The 26,510-nt window shown below is 41.4% G+C and overlaps 1 protein-coding gene across 1 annotated transcript; it reads left to right on the top strand.

Moving 5' to 3' along the window:
- The first annotated feature begins 3,102 nt into the window (after window positions 1-3,102).
- Window positions 3,103-25,829, top strand: abcc6a (ATP-binding cassette, sub-family C (CFTR/MRP), member 6a). The gene is made up of 31 exons (XM_053336101.1): window positions 3,103-3,144; window positions 6,061-6,237; window positions 6,365-6,490; window positions 10,352-10,489; window positions 13,670-13,792; window positions 14,907-14,968; window positions 15,108-15,239; window positions 16,137-16,343; window positions 17,603-17,780; window positions 18,025-18,186; window positions 18,301-18,393; window positions 18,933-19,136; window positions 19,377-19,523; window positions 19,647-19,734; window positions 20,293-20,362; window positions 20,447-20,573; window positions 20,670-20,846; window positions 20,956-21,123; window positions 21,334-21,517; window positions 21,706-21,790; window positions 21,877-21,994; window positions 22,125-22,332; window positions 22,495-22,805; window positions 23,112-23,311; window positions 23,519-23,645; window positions 23,871-23,972; window positions 24,132-24,278; window positions 24,392-24,550; window positions 24,709-24,875; window positions 25,045-25,239; window positions 25,604-25,829. Exons 1-31 carry the CDS (start codon window positions 3,103-3,105, stop codon window positions 25,710-25,712), a joined length of 4,533 nt encoding a protein of 1,510 aa, XP_053192076.1. The 3' UTR covers window positions 25,713-25,829.
- The last annotated feature ends 681 nt before the right edge of the window (window positions 25,830-26,510 follow it).

Below are 26,510 nucleotides of genomic sequence, written 5' to 3' on the forward strand. Positions count from 1 at the left end.
ACTAGCCTCTCATTGGGTCCACGCTGGGTGCTTTCTCTCTCTCCCTCTATTGGTGTAAACAGTTTGCAGTCTAGCCATCGGCTGGCATGGACCTCATTTGGGTCGTATTTACAGGCCAGGCATGTGTATGTTTGTATATGTTAAGCCATCTTGGACCTGTACCAGCAGTTTGCACAGCTCTTGCTCTTTATTGAATGCACACAAATCTGTGGTGTTGTTACTTTTTCTCCATGAATTGCAACACCTCACTCTGACCTCAATCCCCTGTCTGGGACTGGGACAGATCAGCTGAGGAGTCTTGGCTCAGAGGCTGCAATGAATTTCATTCTAAGCGCAGCAGGAGAGATATTACACTAGCTCTCCTTCAGTCAGAAAAAAACATAGTATCTATATGCACATTTACTGCACATAACAGCATTTGTGGAAAACATTTACAAATGGAAAACACAAGACGGCAGAAGTAAACTTGGTCACCGCAGAGCACAGGGCCCCTTTTTTTGAAAATAGTTTTTCACACACCCCTAAAAATGTCCTCCTTAAGCCAAGCACCAGATGTTGTCATCTGTCTTGTGTTGATTGGAAAACACAAACATACTCGGCCACAGAGATTCAAGCATGTCAGTAACATGAGTTTAAACAGAAAGGAAAGCCATGCCAAAAATCTCTGTGTTTGGATCTAGGGTATTATTTGGGACAAAAGGTGGATTGTAAACACTGGAGCCTATGTTACGGTTGCACACACACAAGTTTGTGCAGCTATCCTTGTTATGACATTGCATTGATTTCCATTCATTGCCGACAACCTAAACCAAACCCTAACCCTAACCTTTAACTAGGACCTCAGAAATGACGTTTTGCCTCATTAGGAGCGGGCTTCGTCACACACACACACACACACACACACACACACACACACACACACACACACACACACACACACACACACCGCCCACCCCACTGGTTGTGGTACACTGCCTGAGGTGTTTCGGACCATTTCTCGTTAGCAGCAACTCTCAGCCTTTAGGACTGAGACATAACACAACAGTCGGTTAGACCATGGATGTTCTTTTGTTTATATCTGTCTGGCATTAGACTTAGTTATACTAATTTATTTACTCTTAATCCTCCACTGGTTAACGTTAGAGCCAGCAGGGTAAACTTTTGGGACAGAAAACGGTCATTTTGAACTTTCTGACCTTCAGACCACACCTCATAACAAAGCAAACCTAACGCACATGACCTCAAAAATATTTATTTCAACCCAGTATTTTTAACCACAATTATAACTTCAGTTCCCCGTCTCTATGTCACCTCGACTTGAACCATAAAACAACAGCTTCAACTTTTTTTTGTATTTATTTCACATTCAAATGAATTCACATGTGTCATGTTACATAATTCTCATCGTTTTGCAGCAGGATCTGAAGCACCAAATAAAAACACTCGCCGGCCTGAAAGAGAAACATAAAATGATGACTCATTTTTAAAAGAATAATAATCTCATATTTGCACATGGCGAGACACTGGACCTGGTGGTGGTCTGCTTCTCTGCCAAGCTTTCCATGTTTCTTCTGTGCGGTGGTGATGATGGCGGCGGTGTTAGTCCCAGTCAAGACAGTGTCATACTTTCCTGCGCAGCTGCTATGCTGAAGTTTTCCCCTGCGTTTTGACCAGGGTGACCATCATCACGCCATTCGATGATGCTTCTCAGCAGACTACAAAGAGCTTTAAATACACTTGTTTTTATGCATATAGGGGGTGGACTAATACATCCGGAGACAGATTTAGCTGTATTTTTCATTTAACAAGTATTTTTTTAAACCCCAAGTTTTGTGTGTCAGTATGTCAGTTATTGAGATATTTGCGCACATGCCTTTCAACACGCAAACAGCACTGATAACTTTCTGTTAATGTTGCTGTTATTAATTAAGTCCCTTTTGTTTCCATCAGTGTTACTTTACTGACAAAATTGCCACAGAGTTTAAAAAGTTAACCCCTCTCTAATTCAGTATGCCACTTTATGACAAAGTTGCATGATTACATCATATTTTCCACTTACAGTTGCAATTCCCAGTCCGACATAGATGACTAATTAACCACATATACTGTTTTCTTACAATATCAGCAAGTTTTTCTTAAGCAATATTTGGAAATGCATGTGATGCTTTAAGTCACTGAGGTGGTTTTACATTTTCAATACAACAGCAAATAATCAAATCATTCTGTTTCGGGGCTGAAAAAAATAATTCAATCCAGCATGTTGTGTCCACTTGGGGGGGTTTCTAGTATGTTGAGCTTTGCACCACATTGCTAATAGATTTGAAAAAATGTCACACAACAACAGTGAACAGTGGTTCCTAATATCTTGGATTTGAGTTTAGGGAAGATCTTGAAATCATGGCAATTATCTGAGCATTGCTAGGCTCATTTTGCACAAACAGACACTGTGTGGTCAGACGACTGGTGGTTTGGGATGTGGGGAAAATAAGGGGGGAAAGAAGGAGCTAAAAAGGAGGTAAGGGGTAGCGAGTGAAAGTGGGAGGAGTGTGTCTGGGTGTGGGACTGTCATCCCATTAAGGGGAGTAGCTGTGGTGTTTTGATCGAAATCCAGCAGATGTGGGAGAGAAGAGAGGGGTGTGAGTGAGAGAGAGAGAGAGAGAGAGAGAGAGAGAGAGAGAGAGAGAAATATTTCCACCCACCCAACAAGGAGACACACTCATAAACAGCAGGCAGACGGAGAGAGAGTCAGAAAGACACAGGATCTCAGGGCAGCAGCAGTTCAAACAGCAAGGCAGACAGAAACAGAGTTTCATTGAGAGAAGATGTTTTATTAAAGGGGAGGAAAAATCACACAGAGATACTCAAACACTCTCATACAAATAAACATTTAGCTTGCCACCCAGACAGACAAGCAGGAACAGGCTAAACCCAAGAAATACTACCATTACCTAGTGAAGAAAAGTCTAAGAAGGACACACGCCTCACTCTTAATCCCCACTCATACATACACACAAAGCACACTGGTGCTGAGTGTGTGCTGCCCAGCGTGAGGAGTTCGACCCCAACAAGTGGAGCATCAGGGAGGAAGGAGCAAGCGAGTGGATGGATGCCTTTTGCAGACTCAGTGGCCTGGACCCTCTGTGGGTGAGTTTGAGATGTGTTCACTGACCCTGAACTCTCATTTCTTGATGTAAACCATCTCGACAACAGGTATGAAGAGATGTTTTTGTTTTTTTTGCCAGTCAGTTAATGTTGCAGAATACATGTTCAATTGATAGGCAAACACTGTCATGTCTATCAGTTACTAAATATTCCTGTTTTTGTCATTTTGAAGTTGAATGTTGAGCATCCACTGTTGTTTATAGAAATTTAGGTGCATAACACAATGAGATCATTTAGGTGCATAGCACAATGAGATCAATTTGATCTTTCGCTTACTTGCACTAATAAAATTGTTTAATCCAGAAAATAATGAATGTCACTAGCTTTAGTAACATTAGCCATCAACCATGCTGTTAATCAGCATAAAACACATTTTTTGCAGAACAGACCCAGATTTTGACTAAATAATAGAATGAGGAAAATGGGGACCATGTGGCTACTTAAAATGTGAGCACATAGCAGTGCAGGAAGAAAAACACCATACCACACACCAACCTTCTCAGTTTGCAGCCTGTGTACCGAGAGTGCATTAGAAATCCAATCCAATGCAAGGCTGAATGAGAAAGTTTGTCTTTGATGTGTATCAGAGTTGTATTTACCGTCACTCTACTCTGTGATTCAGCACAATGAGATGCTGAAAGGAAAGAGATGCGTCACACTGGATGAGCTGCTGTTGTTGGAAAGGCTCTTGTCTTGTATATTAGCAAACCTCCACATTCTGTATCTCGGCTCGAAAATATAAGGATGGCTGCAATCCAGCTGGCATGCCAAAATTATTGAATACTCTCGGTCCCATCTAGCCTCTATTTCCACTCTTCCCTGCTCTCTCACTCTGTGTTTCTGTTTCTCATTACAGCTCATTCTCGGGTTTTTGCTCCTGCAAACCCTGAAAAACAACAACAGCCATCAAACTTTGTAGATAAAGTGAAAGTAAAGTGTGTGTCATCACATGCATCTCTCTTTGCAGTAAAAGTTCAAAGTACAGATAATGTTATTATATTGTTAGCAAGAGAACATCCATCACATAGCAGGGCGGATGTTTTAACAGATGTTTTTGTCTCATGTTGGCAGCAAACTACCTTCAGTTTTTAACTCTAGTAATCAACCTTCCACATGCTTTTGAGATTGCGTCATTGCTAACCCACTAGTCACAGCCCCGGGGTAGTGATGGGGATATATGTGGCTACAATGTGCACAATCCAGCTCAGCAGAGGAGGTTTGATCCAGAAACACCTAGCTTTCAATCTCTTTAAGGTGGACAAAGGGGCCAATTTAGGAGCTAGCATTGTGTTCTATTTAAATCAAGTCATCCTGTAATTTGGAATCAGGACAAAGTCTAGAAACTGTCAGGACAGTGATTGATGTAACCTAAAATTACAGTGTGTTTAATTTATCCTTGCCACATATTCACATTAGGTGCATGGTGCTGTTTCAAAACCAAACACAAAAATTGGTTTTGGCTCACAACCTAGCGCAAGATTTGATCAATTCAGCCAAATATTAGCTCATGCATTGCATTACAACAGGATTTTAGATACTCAGCCTGTCTATCAAATGGTCATGATGTAATAAGGACATTAGACGGATTTGCAGTACAGTAAAGTCTATATTCTCTGGTTTCACATCCCTGTGTTTGTCAGGTAAAAATAGGACCCAAGGCTCTGGCATGTACTAGTTTACTGTAACCACTTTAGCCAAAGGTGATGAACAGGATAAGTACTGAGCAAAATACACACGAAAAATTTTGGACTGTGTTTGACCAGTTGGATTACATACAGAAATCGCTCTGTTCATCCGCCTGCAATTTACCACAGGAGTGAGAAGGGTCTGTGAAAGCAGCCTCCCACTCACTGACTCTCAAGAGATTTATCACTTAAATGGACTTTGGTACATCAGTGCGCACAGAGACCACTAGTATACAGTACGTGCGAAAACGTGCTTTCATTATATAAACCTACTACTACTTATGTGATGAGTATTTATGTGGCAATATTACTTTTGTGACCCTGTGGTGAAGTAGTTAAAGACACGTACCAGCTTTGATTTAAACTGAAACAGTTAGTCTACAGTCAGCACATGACTCAGATCCTTGTGACTCCTGAGGCAGCAAACTGTAGCGATTGATGGTAAACTTGAATTAATCACTATTCATGCTGGGACATGCCCCTCCTGTTTACCTGTATAAAGTACATCTCATCTGCTGCGGTTCACTGGAGGGGCTGTGGGTGAACAGTTGTTAAATAATGATTCTGCAGCTGCCATCAATTGTGGTCACTCTCCCCTATCCCAGTTGGGAGTCTACCAGCAGGGCCAGACTGCTCCGCCATGCTAGAAGCTTTAAACCACTTCCTGTGTGGTGACTCCGCAGGGCAGTCTCGTTAGCATAGCCAGACACCCTGCCCCTCATTAGGCCAGTGAGGTGATAAACAAGGGAAGTAAGACAACAACAAGTCACTTAACTATATATTTTTTTTTACAACAGACGACCTATCGTGGTTCTGCTGCTGTTACATAATCTCAACACATTTGACTGCATTTCCCCAGTATTATTATTATAATCTTTGACCTCGTGATTTAATGTGTTGATAGTTTACATTGTCCTACTCAAATTAGGACACAAGCCAGAGACATGGTTAGAAACAAATCCAAAGTTAAGTGACTCACAATTTTAGAAAAAAGAAGGCCTCTTCATACTCACACTCTTGTCAGGCATCAGCATACACTCATATTCTGTTGACTGGCTGTGGTTTCACTCTCCACTGCCTTGACAGATGAAATGTACGACCTGCACCTGCATCCTCTGTCAGATGATGAATATAGTCTCACAGTATATGCTATATTTTTTACTTTTAGATATATTTTCATGATCTGAACTTTCTTATTTCGTCTCTGTTGCAGGACTGGAACCGTACGTGGTACACAGCCAACCCAGACCTGACCCAATGTTTTCAGAACACAATCCTGGTGTGGGTCCCATGTGTCTATCTCTGGTTGCTGGCACCCTTCTACTGCCTTCACCTCTACTGCCATGACCGCGGTCGAATTCAAATGTCCTGCCTCTGCACTGCCAAGATGGTGAGAAGTCACACTGTTTTATCTTTCACTGAGAAAAAAAAAACAAAAACAGTACATCTCTTAATATGAACTCAAATATACTTGCAAATTTGAACGCAGTCTCCTGTTATCTGCCTGTCTTGCTCAGGTGCTGGGTTTCCTGCTTGCCTCTTTTGGCTTTGTGGAGTTCTTCTATATCCTGCTGGAGAGGAGCCAGGAGATTCAGCATCACATGGTCTTCCTACTCAGCCCCATCATACGCAGCATGACTGTGGTAAATACTGAGGATCTTTTTTACTTTATTCTCTCGTATTTGTTTGTTAGACACTGTCCATCCATACAGAGAGTGATTCAACCAGAGTTTGTGTGTGAAAAAAGCTTTGCCTATTGAGCTATGCAACTGATTCACTGCCCAAATCACACATCTGACATCACTCCAGTGTTGTTCCAGGCAACAGGGAAGTTTTGTGAATATTTCAGCCTGCATCCCACTAGCTCACATGCCAATGTACAGACACATGAAAGAATATATAGCGTATGCACCATATGTTGGCTAGACACTGAGGTGCAAAGCTGCGCAACCAGGGATAGATTCATCATGTTGCAGGCAATGCAAATATCACAGTATCCTGTAAACACAGGCTGTATTTGACCATCACTCATAACTTTGCAGAGTACTTATGTGCTAACATCAATTAGTATTTGATGTGGAATCAGTATAAACAAAGTTTCAATAAAATGAAAAATGTCATGGGTAGGTGCTGCAATGTCATAAAGAAATCTTATTTTTTAATTAAACGTTGTAAAGTTGTAACAGATGTAATAAGCTGTGAGCATTGACTCACTCTGGAACATCAAGTGGACAGTCAGTATTTGTCCAGTCAAGAGGTTCCAACAACTTATAGTTATATCATGGCAGATTTCTTTATAGTCATCTGCTCCACACACTTTGGGGGGTAGCCATAACTCCATTAAACAGCACAGCAATGAAAAGTAAATTGTACACCTACTCAAGGTGTGCTGATAGTCTGCAGCTCTTCATCATCCCTCCTGCAGTTTCTGCCTGTACTATTCCTTATGACAAATATAAGCACATCTTGTTATTTGACTGATTTTTAGCATCGCTAATGAGCTCTGCTAATTTAGTGAAGAACACGTTTCACTTCTGTAAATTCTTCACAATAAAAATATATTTTTTTAAAGAGATTTTAATCTGAAAAAGTAAAGCCGGAAATGTTGGGTTCCCATCAGTGGCAACTTAACACAACTCATAGGCTGCCCCTCTGCAGCTTCTGTAAAGCTGGCCAATCAGAACAAAGTGGGGTCATCAGCCTTAAAGAGACATGAGTTAAAACTGCCTGTTAAAGACAGAGGCTAAATTGTGGGTCTACATAATGGGCCAGGATATGATAAATAAAGATTTTTTTAAACTGTGAATCCTGCACAGCCACACTAGAGGAATCCAAAAAAGAACTGAGTTCTAAATGAGCACAATACATTTAGGTCCCCTTTAAGGCACAACATGTTTCGTTGGAATGTCTCCAAAGAAAGGAAGAATAAAAGACATTTACCTTGGAACAAAAACCTGTAGCTTTAAATAAACAAATGTGACAACGAAACCATACCCAAAATCAGTAGAATGGAGATCGTATGTCCAAGTCTAAAGAGCAACAGCTTAAACAACTCAAATGTTTAGATCCAAATCAGCGCAAGACTGGTGCAGATGTATGCAGTCTAGATGGGATCTATAATCTTCACAAATTTTGTTTGTCTTTTCTCTATTTAAACATCTTGAATTAAACCATAATGGCTCCCGTACCTGGATCCTGGTGGGTTACAAAACACTATTTAGAGGAGATAAGGACTGGTGTGCAATCATAAAAATGTTTTTCCATGGCTTGTGTTGATGGATGATGAGTATGAATGTTTCTCAAGACATTGATCCTACTCGTTTTCTGCAGATTTTAACCGACGAGTAGGAGCACATAGAAGAGGGGTGCAGCTCACAACATGGGTGGCATTGCAAGTATAAAATGCTGTTTATCCCGCACAGAGTGATGTAAGATTTACAATGCAGAACATCAGTGCAAAGCCCAGAAGGGAAGGCTTACTTGTATGCCCACAGAGCCATATAGCTTTACTCACAAAGCTTCCTCTCTCTGCAGCCTTATACAATTTCTACACAGTCTCACTCTCTACAGGTCAGACAGGTTTGCCCACCTGCGGTCTTTATAGACTCCTGAGTAAATATCATACCATCACGTGTTTGGATAAAAATACACTGAGACATCTCTTATATTAAGGGATATATTTCTAAAAAGGTAATTTATTTTGAGGATATCATCTATCACAGCTGCAGGGCAGAAAACAAACATCTGCTGAATGATATAAGAGCATGTCACAAATCTTTAAGATCTACTTGCCAGACCTATTTATATTAAAGGATATAATTTTCTAGACGTTGATTGTAGCCACCCACCACCACCCATTCCTTGAGTGCAAGCCTGGAACACTGTGCTCTTGTTACTCCCACCGACTTGTTGTATTGCCTTAATGTATGGAAACTGTTTTGTTCAAGTCATTCAGGCCATGAATGGATCGTGGTAGATATTGATGAAAAGTCCACACGACACTGACTATAATCAGCAATACCATGACGTAAAACTCCTATTCCTTCCCCAGCACTGCACACTTCCTATGTAATTATAAGGTAGGGTTTTGATTTGGGGCTTAGCGATGACTTAGTTCCACCCACAGACTTATACAAACAGATGGGCCGATGGTTACAGCAATATGGCGTCAGAGCGGAAGGCTATAATAGGACCTTGCCCTCAGATGCTGACCTGAGCTATACATTTCCATCACTTATATGAAGGTTTGGACTAGAGCTGATGTAGCCTTAACCAAAGTATCAGCAGTCAGGAACATAAAGTTCTTACCTTAGGGTTAGTACTAGTATACACATTGCTTTCGCTAGAGTTCACCTAAAGGAAAACTACAGGTGCAGTACAGAAAATCAGAATCAGCTGCACTGATCAATATTTTTTATATAAACAATGGATACAAAGACTATGTGAAAGGAGTCCCTCAAATGCAGTAGACAGCTGTTCATGGAAAAAGCTCAAATAAAATCAGTGATATACAATACGGGTTGACTGGAGAATCTAAATTCCACAAGTACGAATATATATCTTTCTACAGTCATTCCTCGATGGACTGGCAAGCTGTTCCCCAGACTTCTCCATGTTTGCTGAGATACATTACAACCCCCCCTGAAAAGTTTCAGGTTTGTAGGGAGAAAGAACAAGTAAAAAGAATAAATAATCATTTTGTCAACACACCAAACATATTAGAATTCTGGACGTTGCTAATATCAACAAGGCACATAAAGATGTTCTCCCTCTCCCCTAAAATGTATCAGGTTATTAATGTGAAAATCTTTCTTACTGTGGTTCAACAGCAGATGCATGACTGATGAGAGGCAGCCATGTCCAAACACTGAATCAGTCCTATTTTTGAGAAAATGTCACAGTATCGAGGTTTCTTTGAGGAGAGTATAAAATGAAATTAAGTAATGGCAATATGTGGAAGGCGTGCAGCATACCGTACATGTGTCATTTTTTATAGGCAGACGTCAGCCAGATCCCATCTGTGTCTGTGGCCAGGGAAATCCCAGAAACCCAATTCTTTCTCAAAACCACCATCCGCTGCATTAGATCAGACTAAATCTTCTATGCTCTGCTATAAACATTGGCAGTGACATTGACTGCTAATACAGGAAAGATAGTGCTTTATTTTCTTCTGTTGAATTGAAATGATGTAGCAGTAAGTGGTTGTGCTGAATGGAGTTCATATAAAATCACTAGTCTCATAAAAAGAAGTTAGTTTTTGATGGTTTAGAACTCATTGTAACTATAATGTAAAACTCTGAAATGTAAATGAGATTTGAGTCCAAAAAGTCAGTGTGAGCTTCAAAATCTTTTTTCCCGTCATTGTACTACAAGGATTCGCTCCAAACTGTTCATCATTGCGGCACCAGATTGGAGATTTGGCTCTCTGCTTTCTGGGTCAGAATGGTTTCTGTTACTCACATGTGAATTTTTAAATTCAGTATTCATTCTCTGTCTCTGTCTAGATCCTGACCTTATGCATCATCCAGTTGGAAAGAATAAGAGGCTGTCGTTCCTCTATATTCCTCTTCCTGTTCTGGGTCTTGGCAGTTGTTTGCTCCCTAGTGCCTCTCAGAGCGAAGATCCAGCTGGCCATGGATGAGGTATGTTTGTCCTAACAATTAACATGGAGTATTAATACCATACTGGATCATTTGAATATTTTTACCCTATCCTTCATGTTAACATATATAATGTTGTTTATTCCAAGCTTTCAAAAGCACAGCAATCCTCTAAATGAAAATCAAATCACAGCCAAAGTGAATGTGTTTGTCAGGCATGAACTCAGTGAACCTGCAGTGTCAAAACACCATGCAGGGATATCTAATCAGGCCTGCTCCTACCCATAGTCTAGACATAAGACTCCAGCAGCACAGCTTGAGATATACCCTGTGTCAGCAAAGAGTTTCTATTTCATCTCACAATTTTAACCAAGATAACCTAAAGTTAACCAAGTGCTGGAGGATGACACTGCCAATTCTGGTCAAGCCTGGGTGTGTTTAAGTTTTTCTTTTCTTCCTGCGTCTTCTGTCAGACACTGCAATCATTGTTGTATGGGGTAAGTTTCTATTTAAGTGAATGAAGCCGTGGGGCAGTTGCGTTTGCATTTCTATAAAAACACACAAACACGCACACATCCATATTTCTGTTTTATCGTCCTCAGTGTGACATTCCCACACTGCTTGGGGGAGAATAATGATGGCCCTGAGATAAATGCTGGTGAGACATGGCAGCCCAGGGTCAGACCAGAGGAACGTCAGTGCTGTGTTTATGGGCCTACACTGCTGTAAACACAGCCAGATGGAAATCTATGTATCCGCACATAATGCAAAGCCATTTAGACTTTAGACACAGATGTTTCCATTTTATACAACCGCATACATGCACATAGGATACACACAATAACCACCCATATAACTCTTCCCCACATCGCTTATCTACATACTGATGACCTGCATTGATATGCCTTGGTTAGTCACGGGAGTCAACACATCAGGTTTTATAAATGTCAGATTTTCAGATGATACAGCCATAGTTGGACTTCTGGAGATGATGAAGACAATTATGAAGTTCATAAGATGGAACAAGTACCACTTACTGCACCATGAAACCAATAAAAGAAAGGAAGTCATACAAAAACTAATGACGTAACACCTGTTGTGGGAATAGTTTGTCAGGTGTTTTAAAGAGTTCTTGCTTTTTGCCGTATTGGTCCTTCTGACTGTGAAGTTGAACCAGTCTGTTGGAGAAAGTGCTCCGCTCTTTGTCCAGTAGGTGGCGGAGAGGGTTGTCAGGATTATCCATAGCAGATAGTTTGTTCAGTTTGTTCTCCTCTCCACCACAACTTCAAATGTGTCTGATTTGAAGCCTTCTCAATCAGTTCCAAATCTTCCAATTTAATCTGTTGTCCATGTGGATGCTGAAGTACTTGTTGTCCACCACCATGCCAACATCCTCTCCCAGAATACAAAAAGGGTTGCGTAGCCGTCCTCATCTTTCTGAAGACGATCACCATCTATGTAGTCTTGGCCATGTTCGGAAGCAGATGATTTCTTCCAGGCCACTAAACAAAATTGTCTACCCGTGCTCTGTACTCCTCCGCTGGCACATCACGTGTACACCCAACCTCTGCGGAGTCATCAGAGAACTACGGCAAGTGGGGAAACAACTTGACTGACCCTGTAAAATCGGTTTACCAGCCCCTCTAAAACTCACAAATTAACACTTATTCAATTTGCTTCATCCATATCTATTCCTTTGGACAGACATAACATCTTGACAAGAGAAAAGTGTATTTCCCAAAATGTCAAATGATTTATTTAATACAGCTATACAGCTACAATAGAAACTGTTAAGGATTATATACCTCAGTCCCATTATCAGTTTAAAGCTGAACTGGACCTCACATGCAATGTAAAAATAATGGGGACATCTAAGACAAATATACCTCATTCCAAAAACATACATACATACATACAAATATGTTTCTCTAACTTTAAAACTCTCCATTACCCATCTCATCCTTTCCCAATTCATCTGAACTATTTTCAGTATATACTAGTACTGTATATTCAGTAACAGGTTTATGGTTTATGTGTTTATGCTACAGCATGTGTTTTAAAATGTTTTACTATAGTTAATAGATAATATAAAAGTATTTTTCTTCTTTGGCAGACAAACCAGGTAAAAGAACAAAAGTGACACAGCTCATCAGTCAGCTCACATTTACATATCGTACTGAAACATTTTCTAAATATTTATAAAGAAAGTGTCTAATTCACATCACAGTGTTGAAGGCTTGAGTTGACAGAGTTCATGTTTGTGGACCCTTGGCCATTCTTAGTTGCTTGACCTACATTTTTCCCACCCACTCTCCGACCATCCTGACCCTGTTTTTCTCTGTGTGGCCGGATCCATTTGGCCCCTTCGTATCTCCTTTCTGGGCATAGCACCACACTTTTCATAGAAAATCACTTTACTGTTTACCATGGCTCTGACTTTCTTGCATACTCACATGCATGCACAACGGACTGGCTGTGGCAGTGGCATCAACCCAGTAGTAAACAATACGTCTGCCAAAACCCACAGTTTCTGTATGTCAAGAATAACATGCAAGTCCTACATTTCACAAAAGTCGACTCTGAGTGGTTAATATCGCAGCTGCTCCTTTGATTGAAACTAAGTGTGCTGGTTTGTAAAACCACAATCTCCCTATTTACAGATATGGGCTTTTAGCGTGACTGAAAGGCAGCTTTAACTATCACTTCATTTATTTAAAGTAAACCATTAAAGACTTTGGGTTTTCAAACCGATGTAGCTTAAAGGTCCAAAATACACTTTATTGTGTCTGTGATCTTGGTGTATAAACCATATCCTCTGCTATACAATGTGTACGCATAGGAAAAGCAACATAATGAATTGAGTGCTGTGACTGTTGTGAAACTACACACAAAGCCACAGTGAATGAATGGCGTTGTATACCACAGGATGTTGTGTGATTTGTTAAGCAATGCTAAAAGAAATGAGGCAACCAACAGACAATTTAATCCTATTTAAAAACCTTATGTCTTGATGTAAGAACAATATTATTTTCTGTGACACGCACTTAACCACAAAGCCAATTCATTTTATCACTGGTTTAAAATAAAAGACTAACTTACAAAACTTGTCTGTGACAGATTAAACTAAAATTTAAAAAAACTTTTTAAAAACTTTAACTTCAATTTAAAATGCTTTTTTAGATTTTAAGCAGTTTCCTTTCTCTGTGTTTTCTTACTCCACAGGGCATCACCTCTGATATTGTCCGATACGTCGCCTTCTTCTCCTATTTCACAATTCAACTGGCCCAGCTCTTCCTGTGCTGTTTTGCTGACCAGCCTCCAGAGGGAAAACCCGTCTTGGAAAAGGTAGGCAGAGGAGAATGTATCCCACTTCCGTCAAAACGTCCACTCTAATCCAGTACCCAGGAAAGAAAATGCCTGGGCAGCTATATTGTGGTTTCCAACTTTTGTTGTCAGGGCACTTTCCCTTTTGGAGGAAATGATGTGATCCACCTCCTCCCTCCTTCCTCTCCCACTCTCCCTTCACCGCTTTGGCTTCCTATGAGGAGAGTGTGAATGAGCGTGTGTGTCTTTGTTGTTGTTCTCCCTGCATACCATGAACGCGAGTCACTCACTTCAGCTTTGAATAACATAACAACCACTGCTCACACAACAGCAAAGCCATTACTTAATACAAATCCACATCTCACTGTACCATTAAACATGAGACTGACCAAACATTTTCAGGCTCAAAATAGCAAGCGGATACAGGGCAACTGACAGGTAAATGAAAATGAGCCTCTAATCAATCAAACAGGCATGTGACGTCATATTTCCCCGGTGATAAACAATCAAAATAGCTGGAAAAGTCCCTCACAAATTCTTGGCCGGTAGCAAGTCGGCTGAGGGTACAGAAGCCGCAGTCTGGCATGGTGGACACACCCATTGGTCGCTCCTTGGTGTGTCCTCTTCTTCCTCCACCTCCTCCGCCTCTCCACCCCGTGCTCTGGTTAGAGTTACTCACAGGAAGAGAGGAAGTGAGGGATGAGGAGCGAGAGTGCGGGTAATAAAGAGAGCAAACACGCTGGTGAGGGGGTGTCAGGGTGGAGAGATGCCTTAAAGCACAAAGGACAAACTTTCTGTGTGTGTGTGTATCCATGTGCATGTATATCCCCTATTGGACAGTTTGTGATGACACATTTCCACTCTGTCTGCACTAGACCTCAAAACGTCATCTTCACCCTGAGTTAAAATTGAACTCTATTTATTCTGTCCAATGGTAGTTCATGGCCTCTGCTTCCTACAGTGGACCACCTGACTGTATCGTGCTGTTTACACTCATTTGCGTTCCTAAACACACTCCTCACAAGTGCACCATTCAACCACCAATCAACTGTCTCGGGGAAACTGCTGTCTGTACTTAAGTGGTGAGAGATTTACTGCGAAAACAACAGTGAGTTTGGTCTTTAATCTGTTGCAGAATCCCTGTCCAGTTAAAGATGCCTCTTTCCTGTCAAAGATCCTCTTCTGGTGGTTCACTGGGTAAGATGGTTTCCCAAAACCACTAATTTTTAGCCATTGGCTGACTCACTACAGCAACTGTTTCTACTTGTTTACAATAATAACGTGTGTTTTGTTGATGATCATGCATGTGAGTCATCCCCATGCTCTCTCCCCTCAGGCTTGTTGTGAAAGGATATCGTTCTCCGCTGGTAGCAGAGGACCTATGGACGCTGAGACAGGAAGACACATCACAGAAGATCATCTCTGAGCTGCAAGAGGACTGGACAGCTGAATGTGCCAAAATTCAAAAGTGAGACTTTCTGATGATTGACGTCTGGTATAGTTTAAAGAGGAACCCTACTGATTTAGTGTGGTGCTTCCATGATATTGAGGGAGTCTCAAGAGACATAGTACATAAAGAATGTTCAAAATTGAAGAAACAGAGGCCAAGACATCCTGACTTTTAGTGTCCAGTAAAAGTCAAGCTCCAAAAACATTACATCTCCCATAATGCAACAACATATTGTTTGTCCCTTCTTGCCTGATGAACAACTGTTGGCTGTGGCTTGCTAGCTGTAAGTTGAATGCACTGCAGATGACCAATTTTCACAGGGAAACGATGACATGTGCAGCACGTGCACATGTCGTCTTTCATGTTTCCTCTGGCTCATATTGTGCCTGGTTGCTATTTTAACACAGGCCTGTGGTCCAATGTACTGCTTTTACTATTCTCACAGCTTAACAGCCAAGAAATCAATTCCATTTTATTGCAATATGGTCAAATGGCAGCATGGTACTGTTTGAATTAATGTTCCAAGCAGAGCTTGACTTAGCTATGATTGCGGTTAATTGAAATTCAGGATGTCTCATCACAAGAGATATTCCAGGCCAAAAATAGGTCCAGAAGAGTCCCTTAAGGACATCCAGTACCATAATGTTAAGACAAGAGCCCTCTGTCATTTTCAAGACTTGTTAACATGATCCTTTGCTTTGAAGATACGTTGTTAAGTCTAATAACTATGTCAGAGAATAATGCTTTATACGGCCCCTGGCGAATTCTTGAGTCCATCAGTTATGGCACGAATAACAACATTTGTTTTTATAGTCTGTTTTACATTAAAGACTTGAAAGGCGCCAGCATCATGTTGGAGTATCTCTGACACAGATGTCTTGTCTGTAACCATATGCGCTTCTCTCCCTCTGGCAGGCAGGAGAAGGCCTTGGCGTCGGGTGTGGCACTGGGGAGCAGACTGCCAGACCAAGCTCAGCTCCTCAGGAAGCTGCAGAAGGAGCAGAGCTCTGGGTTCTTCCTGCTCAGGACGCTGGCTCGCAAGTTTGGTCCATACTTCCTGACTGGTACCCTGTGTATCATATTCCATGATGCCTTCATGTTTGCCATCCCCCAAGTACTGAGGTAAGACTTGAATGGACAGAGCACCACAATCCCTTACTGGCAATAGATAGCTGTGGTCTGATTCATCAGTGCTGGGAGATATTAGGTGTATCTGAACACAGAGCCATGGAACTTTGGTTTATGGTGGCCCAAAAATAACGTTTCTGTTTTGCAGATAATCCACAGATGTTGTTGTGACAAGTTTGTTAGTTGGTTCCACTCTGTATGAAGATAGAACTCGAGATGTTGTGCTTTGATAAAGAGACATTCTCAATAAAATTATCCCAAGTAACCATGTATTTGGAGAGAGATTACTTTTATAAATATAACTTTTTCAGTGCTCTGAGTCCCACAAACCAAATGGCACTGAATGCACTGTATTAAGGAAAGCTGCAGCCAATATTTCCAAACCTCAAGTCAGATTGAAATCACCTGGATGAACAGCAATCCAGGCTAGAGTAACAATAGGTTTTATTGTGTTTTGGGGAAGAACTGTGCAATTCAATTTAATTGAAAAAGATTATATTTTCTTGGTATGATCTTTTAAAGAAGAAAAGTCTTTAGACTCTTAACAGTCTAACTAACACCTCCATGGATATATAAGTATTAAATGTTTGTATCATCTCAGATATCACCTTTTTTGTTCTATTTTTAATGATTTGTGACATCAAACAACCAAACAACAACAGAAGCTGGCAGCAGTGAAAGCAGGTCATGGTTAACCCGCTACCCGCCGCACCATTCCACTTGCCAGACTGGAATGTTGTTGTTGATGCACAACACAGAATCAGTGCAAGTGTTAATTACGGTCATGGAGCTGTGAGCAAGAAAAGTAGACGAGACCACAGCCCTCTGTGCTCCATTAAGGGGGACAGTGAGGCGCTGAAAGGCAATGGGCAGAGAGAGAGGAGGCTCTAAATGGCAGAAATGCTGGCGGACCACAATAAGGAAGCCACTGGCCAAGTGTGAGGGCAGCCTGGCCACAAGCTGAGCACTGTTGTGCAACCCGAGCTACTTTGTGTGGACTAGTCGGCCAGCAGCCACAGCAGTGCTCAAGGCAATACCATTGGTTTAGAGCACAATGAAAGACAAATAATAACAGATTGAATGAAAAAAAAGAGTAGAATAATGTGTTGACTGAGTAAAAACGTGTCTGCATTTGTTTTGATTCATGGGATTCACTACTTTCCAGGAAAAATGATACATAGAAAAGGGGTTTTGATACATTATATATAAAACTGAACATCCTAATTAAGTCTCAACCATATCTCCATTTACAGTCTTCTTCTGGGTTTCATGAGAGACGAGGATGCTCCATTGTGGAAAGGCTACTTCTACGCCACTCTTATGTTCCTGCTCTCCTGTCTCCAGTCCCTCTTCAACCATCAGTACATGTACACTTGCTTCACAGTGGGGATGAGGGTGAAGACAGCTGTTATGGGCTTGGTTTACAGGAAGGTGGGTAAATCTGTATCCACGGACATGTAGCCGCTAACCTCTAGACACAATAAATTACGTTCTAAATGGCAAAAACAACAGCTTTCTTTCTTTCCTGACTGGAAAACAGTACACACTGCATGATTAACAGCTTCTACCTAAGATGAACGATCGTCTGAAATCTTTATGAGGGTTTAAAATTATATTGTACACACACAGTGCACTGAGGGCTAAAATGTCTTTGTCTCTTTTGTTGTCAATTCAGTCTTTGGTGATAAACAGTGCTGCCAGGAGGACTTGTACTGTGGGCGAGATTGTGAATCTGGTTTCAGCAGACACTCAGAAGCTCATGGACTTTGTGGTGTACTTCAATGCTGTATGGCTGGCACCTATTGAAATTGTTCTTTGTCTCTTCTTCCTCTGGCAGGTATGTCCAAATGTAGTGTTTTCACAACGCTTCTCATTCATGCACAACTGCATTTTAACTGGAAAGCCTTTGACACAATTTTATCTTTTTTTCTCCTCTTTGTTTAATTTTTAGCATCTTGGGCCATCTGCTTTGGCGGGAATTGCCACAGTCATCCTTATTTTTCCACTGAACGGAATCATAGCAAAGAAAAGAAGCAAGCTGCAGGTAAAAGCTGTTAAAGGAATTTTTCACACTTTCACTCCAGTAGCCCCGACATCTGGCATGTTGGGTCAGGGATGCCACAGCTGGTTTAGATAGTGGCTGAAAAGCTGTGTGGGTGTTTGGCCTGAATGGTACATTCTCTCTTGTCCTTTTGATGTCTGCCCCATATAATGTGTTTGAAAAACAATGACAGGAAAGGGTGGGCAGTAGGAAGACATAATTTTTCATTTCTTTGGAGAAACAACAGACGGTTCTGTAAATTTGGATGCCAATTTAATCGAACTCGGCCTTGAATGTGGCGACCACATTCCTGGCCCTTTGTTGTTTCCTTGTCATAAAAATCACTAAAATGTAACAAGCAATAAATTCTTACTGAATTAAACAAGTTCTGTGATGTTCAAGAAAACTACTACAGCTGTAATGAGAGCAGACAAACCCATGTTCACAAACGCATGTATTGGGTTTGGTCTGATAATTGTTTTTCCACTGTGGCCTGTTCTTTAGATAATAAAATGTAAAAAACCTCTTTGTCTGGTCAACAGGAGATCCAGATGAAGTTTATGGATGGCCGCATCAGACTGATGAATGAGATCCTGAATGGAATAAAGATCTTGAAGTTTTATGCCTGGGAGAAGGCCTTCCTGGAGCAGGTTTTGGGCTACAGAGAAAAGGAGCTCAAGGCCCTGAAGAAGTCTCAGATCCTTTATTCCATCTCCATTGCATCCTTTAACTCCTCTTCGTTCCTGGTAAGAGCATTGAACTGAACATGCTGGTATTCCTTATATCTCTCGTCGTCAACAAATCCCATGAAAAGACGGATGATGAAGAAATGATTGGAACAGTATTAAGAGAAATCAGCCCATTGTTGCTTTTGGTCTTTTTCAGGGGATTTGTTGATTGTAAGGGAATTTTGGATAACACCTGCTAATCCATCACACAAGTTTCAGTCCGTGGATGTAACATTTAATGTCCTTCTTTCCACCCAGATTGCCTTTTCCATGTTTGGAGTCTACGTGATGCTCGATGACCGCAACGTCCTGGATGCACAGAAGGTTTTTGTCTCGATGGCGCTGATCAACATTTTGAAGACCCCACTTAGTCAGCTTCCATTTGCAATCAGCACAACCATGCAGGTAAGTAATATTTTATTTTAAATTTGATACTCATGGATGCTCTGATAGTGCCTGATGAGTAATATTCTCTTGTTCCCATATGATGAACATAGGTCAGAGAATTAACCAATGACTCTGTTTCAGGCTGTGGTTTCACTGAAACGTCTGGGAAAGTACCTGTGCTCAGAGGAACTGAAAGTGGACAATGTCTCAAAGGCTCCATTGAGTTCTGGTAAGAGCCCCACCCATGCATAAACTATTACATTGAATGAATAAACTACTATCCCGAGCTGTTTAATTTCCACAATTCTGTTCCCATAGTGCATGCAATCATAGGCTGTCAAAATCAATATAAGCAGCCCACATGATTTTGTTGTTTATATCTGTGGAGTACCACAGCCTTGTATGGATCATATGCACTGTCACTTCCTGGGTCCCGGCCTGGTTGGTAGACAGGGTAATTATAGTACATTCCCATTTAGTGGTTGAACATAAATCACAGCATGAATTCAGACATATGATTCATAGAAAAATTGAACAAAAAATACTGCACTCTTCTGTCTGTAATCTGTCAACACTTCCTAAGACAGCTTGTGAAAAAGCAACAACTCTGTAATTTCTATGATTAAGCAAGTTCACTTGTAATTATGCCCAGACCACATTCTGACGAGTAACTTCAAGGGGGCAATATTGTTTTGAAAGTTTTGTTTGTTGCTCAGGTTGGAAGAATATATCCTGTCTTCGGTTTTCATTGTAGCTTTTGCTCATCTAACCTTATTTTCTTACTTAGACGGTGAAGATGTGGTGATAGAAAATGGCACTTTCAGCTGGTCTGCAGAGGGCCCTCCATGTCTTAAAAGGTATGACTTAAAAGAATAGAAAAAGACTTAATCTACAATAAAATCAAGAGACACTTACAGGACAATTCACCTCTTTGTCCACAGGATCAGTGTCCGTGTGCCACGGGGTTCCCTTGTCGCTGTGGTTGGACATGTGGGCAGTGGAAAGTCCTCATTGTTGTCAGCCATGCTTGGGGAAACAGAGAAAAGGAATGGCCAAGTCACTGTTAAGGTACAGGGTTTGTGTTCCATGTGCAAGGTCTATTCATAGTTGCGGGTTTGATTTAATAAATATTGACAGTTTCTCTTTTGACATCTGTCTTCACAGGGTTCCATGGCATATGTGCCCCAGCAGGCCTGGATCCAGAATGCCACAATCCAAGACAACATCATTTTTGGTCGCGAGAAGCTAAAGACATGGTACAACCGTGTGCTAGAGGCTTGCGCCCTGCTGCCCGACCTCGACATCCTACCTGCTGGAGATTCTACAGAAATTGGAGAGAAGGTATTTCTTGTTGTACTTTTTAAATAATTCATGTGAGATGCTGCCTTGTATCTAAAGTATATATCTATAAGGTATGTCTCAAAATTATCGAACAACTTTGTCCATGTAGGGACTGAACCTCTCAGGTGGACAGAAGCAGAGGGTGAGCCTGGCAAGGGCTGTCTACAGGAAGGCTGATGTTTACCTGATGGATGATCCACTGTCTGCTGTTGATGCACATGTGGGTCAACACATCTTTGACAAAGTAATCGGACCAAAAGGAGTGCTCAGAGACAAGGTAATACCCGTAATGAAACCTTCAAATCAGCCTGTTCAATTCAGCTGCAAAGTCTAAAAACATAGCTTTTCACCACCTAAACCACAAGTTATTGTTATCATAAAATATGAATTGCCACTTTGCCGACAATTTTGCATTCATGAAAGGCTCAATTTAGTGTTGGATTGTACATACATTCTAATTTTCTGACTCGTGTGGCTTGCTACACAGACCCGGATTCTGGTGACCCATGGGATGAGCTTCCTGCCGCAAGCAGACCTCATCCTCGTCCTAGTAGATGGAGAAATCACAGAGAGTGGCTCCTACCAGGAGCTCCTTGGCCGCCATGGAGCCTTTGCTGACTTCATCCACACCTTTGCCAATACAGAACGAAAAGAGAGCGCCATACAGAGAGGTGAGGAGTCATTTCATCTGTAAATCTAAAAGACACGGTTTAGTTCAGTCAGTTTTTGTCATCTGTCATCAGTTTTTGACAGTTGTTTTAATTATTTCTATTGCACATTATACGTAATAAACATGACTTAAATAACAAATAGCATTTGTAACTTACAATAATAAAAAACGGATCTCTCCTTCTTGTAGCTGGCTCCAGGAGGTCCAATGCTCGTCTCAGCATGGTTGAATTCATGCCGTTCTCCAGAGACTTGTCACAGGAGCAGCTCATTGGGTAAGTAAACTGCAATATCATTAAGATGTTTGGCATCCCAAACACTTTCTTATGATACTGACCTCTGGCCTCTCTGTGCCCTCCAGGGGTGACACCACTAATACTAACCTGCAGAATATGGAGCCCGTGTCTGAAACAGACCAGGAACAGGTCCCTGAGGAATTGGGCAAGCTGATGGAGGCTGACAAGGCCCGCACTGGAAGAGTAAGATTGATTCTAAAGATGGCAAATGAGGCTTCAGCAAGAGTCTGCTTCAAATAAACACATTTGAAAAGACAAATCCAGTTATCTTGTAAATTTCACAAACTCACTATTTACTTGCTATTTTTTACAGGTGAAGTTGGAGATGTACAAAAAGTACTTTAAGACCATTGGTTTAGCCATGATCGTTCCCATCGTCTTCCTGTACGCCTTTCAGCAGGGAGCTTCACTGGCCTACAACTACTGGCTCAGCATGTGGGCTGACGACCCAGTTGTTAACGGCACCCAGATTGATACAGATCTAAAACTGACCGTCTTTGGGGCACTGGGCTTGGCGCAAGGTTAGTTATTATCATAGAATTTAAAAAAGGATAGAAAATGGATTTACATATCTCTATGAAATGTTTATTTTTTGCAGTTGTCTTCTACAAGATGTGAGAATAGAAGAGTATAAATTCATCCTTGGTTCTGGTTTAATCAAACATCTTCTCATCTCTCTTCAGGTGTCGCTATCTTTGGTACAACTGTTGCTATCTCCGTCTGTGGCATCATAGCCTCTCGCCACTTGCACATGGACCTGCTGATCAACGTGCTGCGCTCTCCCATGTCTTTCTTCGAGTGCACGCCCAGTGGCAACCTACTCAACCGCTTCGCCAAGGAGATTGATGCCATTGACTGCATGGTGCCAGAGGGTTTGAAGATGATGCTGAGCTACGTCTTTAAACTCATGGAGGTCTGCATCATTGTGCTGATGGCGACGCCCTTTGCAGCTGCGATCATCCTGCCCCTTGCTTTCCTCTACGCCTTTGTCCAGGTACATTTTTCACTCACCATTTCAACCCACCATTGATGACTTTGATCTTTCTTTTCTTTTTCTTTTAGACAGCGTTTTGTTAAAGGTGGCTTAGCAACAGCCGGGTTCCATTACAGACTGTTATTGGAAAGCTCCTGTCTCCAAAACCAACCATGCTGATTTAGCCATTCACTTCTGTGTTTTGTTCCCCACCTGCTGACATAGATGTTACAGACATTCACTATGGATTATGGGAAAACCCTGAGCGCTCCTTCTTTGGTTTCACTCATTAAAGCCAGTGTTTTACTTTTCCACTGTGGTCTACAGAGCTTCTACGTTGCCACATCCTGTCAGCTGCGGAGGCTGGAGGCTGTGAGCCGCTCGCCCATCTACACCCACTTCAATGAGACAGTGCAGGGCGCCAGCGTCATCCGGGCCTTTGGAGACCAGTCCAGGTTCATTGTGAAAGCCAATGACAGGGTAGACTTCAATCAAACCTCCTACTTCCCCCGATTTGTGGCCACCCGGTGAGATCATATGTGATAATTATAAAAAGCTTTAACTTAATTTCTACATTAATTTTTATAGTTGACAGTTGATGAAGAAAGGCAATGATTCATAGCAGCAATAGTTACTGTTGATTGCTTTATATTACCTAGTTGAGCAAATAGTGAGACAATTTTGATCAGGTTGGAACTTGCCTGCCCACAGCTAAATCAGTGTTACATCCACAGGTGGCTGGCAGTGAACCTGGAATTTATTGGTAATGGTGTGGTGTTAGCAGCTGCCATTCTCTCTGTGATGGGAAAAAACACGCTGAGTCCAGGCATAGTTGGTTTGGCCGTTTCACATTCCCTCCAGGTAAGAGATTGTGCCCACAAACACAAACACACTTACACAGTAGTCCTGGAGGAGTCCCAATACCTAACTGATTAGCATCAAAGAGGCATTTTTTTATGAATTACACAACACTGTTGCATGCAGCAAGAGGCAATCATTGTGAAACATCAATGCGTTAACTGCAAATGCAAATAACTGCATTATCAGAAAAAGAGAAAACAAAAATGGTGTCATTGCATTTTACAGGTGACTGGAATCCTGAGCTGGATTGTGAGAGCGTGGACCGATGTTGAAAACAACATTGTTTCTGTGGAAAGAGTAAATGAGTATGCTGAAACTGCTAAAGAGGTCAGTGTTCCCACTATAAAAACACTATTAAAATAGGCTTTATTAATTTCTTTTGTGACTGTATCAGTAACAAATCACTGCTCGAGACATTGAATCCAATGCTATACAACCAGAGGCCTTTTATGTTCTCTACTTACTCTTTTTTGTCGTCTAATACAGGCCAGTTGGAGTATCGAGGGCAGCTCCTTGCCCCAGGCCTGGCCCCAGAATGGCACCATAGACTTCCAGGACTACGGGCTGCAGTACCGTAAAGGCCTTGAGTTGGCTCTGAAGGGCATTACTTTAAAAATCCACGAAAGAGAAAGGGTGAGTCTTCTTGTGTTATAAGACACTTTCACCAGTCTTAACCCTGGATAAATTTCACTGTTTACTGTGGCTTTCACAGAACTCTGTCTGACTTTAAAACAAACCTTTTCCAGGTTGGAATTGTGGGCAGGACAGGAGCAGGAAAGTCCTCACTTGCCTTGGGGATCTTCAGGATTTTAGAGGCAGCAAAGGGAAAGATCTTTATAGATGGAGTCAACATTGCCGACATTGGACTCCATGACCTCCGATCACGCATTACTATCATTCCTCAGGTACAACAGCAGTACTAACAGAGACTGAGCCCCTGGCTTTTCTCATATAAACTGTTTGCAGAAATAGCAACCCGTGGCCAATACAAGTCATACTGAATTGTCCTGTTGCCAATGTGGTCAGTTTTGTGATAAATAACATCTGCTGTCCTCTCTCTCAGGACCCTGTGCTGTTCTCTGGCTCCCTCCGAATGAATCTTGACCCCTTTGACACCTACAGCGACGAAGAAGTGTGGAGTTCATTGGAGCTCGCTCATCTCAAGAACTTTGTCTCTAATCTGCCAGACAAACTCAACCATGAATGCTCAGAGGGAGGAGAAAACCTCAGGTATAGATGAGTATATTGATATTACATATTGCAATGCACATAAACTGTCATTGTCCTTCTCAGTCAGTCACTAAAGTATTATAGATATCTGCACAGAATTGCAGCATACATACAGTCCGTAACTAAGAGATTCTATCCCTTCCTCTCCAACTTCTCATCGTCTGTGTAGTCTGGGTCAGCGCCAGCTAGTGTGCCTTGCCAGAGCCTTGCTGAGAAAAACCAAGATCCTGGTTTTGGATGAGGCGACAGCTGCTGTGGACCTGGAGACAGACACACTTATCCAGTCAACAATCCGTACACAGTTTGAAGACTGCACTGTCCTGACCGTCGCTCACCGCCTTAACACTATCATGGACTACACCAAGTAAGTTAATACACTATGCATTCAATAAAGCATTGACCTCGACCTGTGGCAACATAATCAATGACAGTTTAGATAATGAATTATTTATTGAGGTCATTATCAATAAAAATAACAAAAATGTGATTCTTACAGCCTTTGAAATAGGAGGATTTGCTGCTTTTATTAGTTTTATGTGTCTGAGATTCTTTTCTAAAAAAAAAAAGAAGTAAATTCTACAACCCTAATCTAACCACATGCTAATCACATGTCCAGTTATACCCAGAAACATAGAGTATTGTCCTTAACATACACTATACGTTACACCAGAGAAATGAAAAATGCTGAATCTAAAACCTGTGTTTGTCCTCCTCTTGCTGCTTTACAGAGTCATTGTTATGGACAGAGGCCATATTGCTGAGATGGACACCCCAGCTAACCTCATCGCACAGCGGGGACAATTCTACCGAATGTGCAGAGAAGCTGGGCTGGTCTAGGTCTTCGCAGGGCCTCGTACCATGGAGCTGGTTACCTGGTGTACAGATGTCGCACCGTAGTTGTGTGGATCTCCAGCACATGTTGAATCGGCCATTCCAAGCTTTGTGGCAGCTCAAAACTCCACGAGAGCATTGTCGATGAGTCTCAACAGAAGGTGCTGACACAGTCCCTATTTGTAGGTTTATAAAATACACACCTACATGCTGTCCTAAATCAGGAAAAAGACATTGTTAACCTCAGATTATGAACATTCAAAAGAAAGCTACAGTGGATTGTTGAGAGTCTGCAAGCTATAAATATTGTATATATTGTAGAGTAGTGCAGTCTGTTTATTCCAGGGAAAGATTAAGCCAAAGGCTGGAATAAAAGACCACAATTCTAAGGATTTTCGTTCTCTTTTTGAATGGGAGCTATATTATTTTTGTAGTTTTTGTAAGTGTTATGAAGCACATTACATATTTTTTGATGTCGTCTCAGGCTTAAATGATGATGTTTACTCACTTTTTTAGCCTTGTGTATCAAAATAAGGCACTTTTGTAACTGTAAATTGATTCTGATCTATTTTGTCTTCCTGTCCCAGAAACTGGGACAGGAAATATTCTGACACACTAACCTTCAGAAGGTTCACCCTGGAAAATGTAGGGGAAGTGAGGTTTTCATAGCCTCCAAAATCCAAGCTTGAAGCAGCAAATTTAGAGTTTTTATATGTCAGGGGAAAAAAGGAAAACATTGAAGTAAGCCAAGACATTTGCATTCGTCCAACTATGTTGTGGCTGTTGTTTATTTCTGTCAAAGTA

Source organism: Scomber japonicus, chromosome 2 (genome assembly GCF_027409825.1).
Source record: "Scomber japonicus isolate fScoJap1 chromosome 2, fScoJap1.pri, whole genome shotgun sequence".
Lineage (NCBI taxonomy): Eukaryota > Metazoa > Chordata > Actinopteri > Scombriformes > Scombridae > Scomber > Scomber japonicus.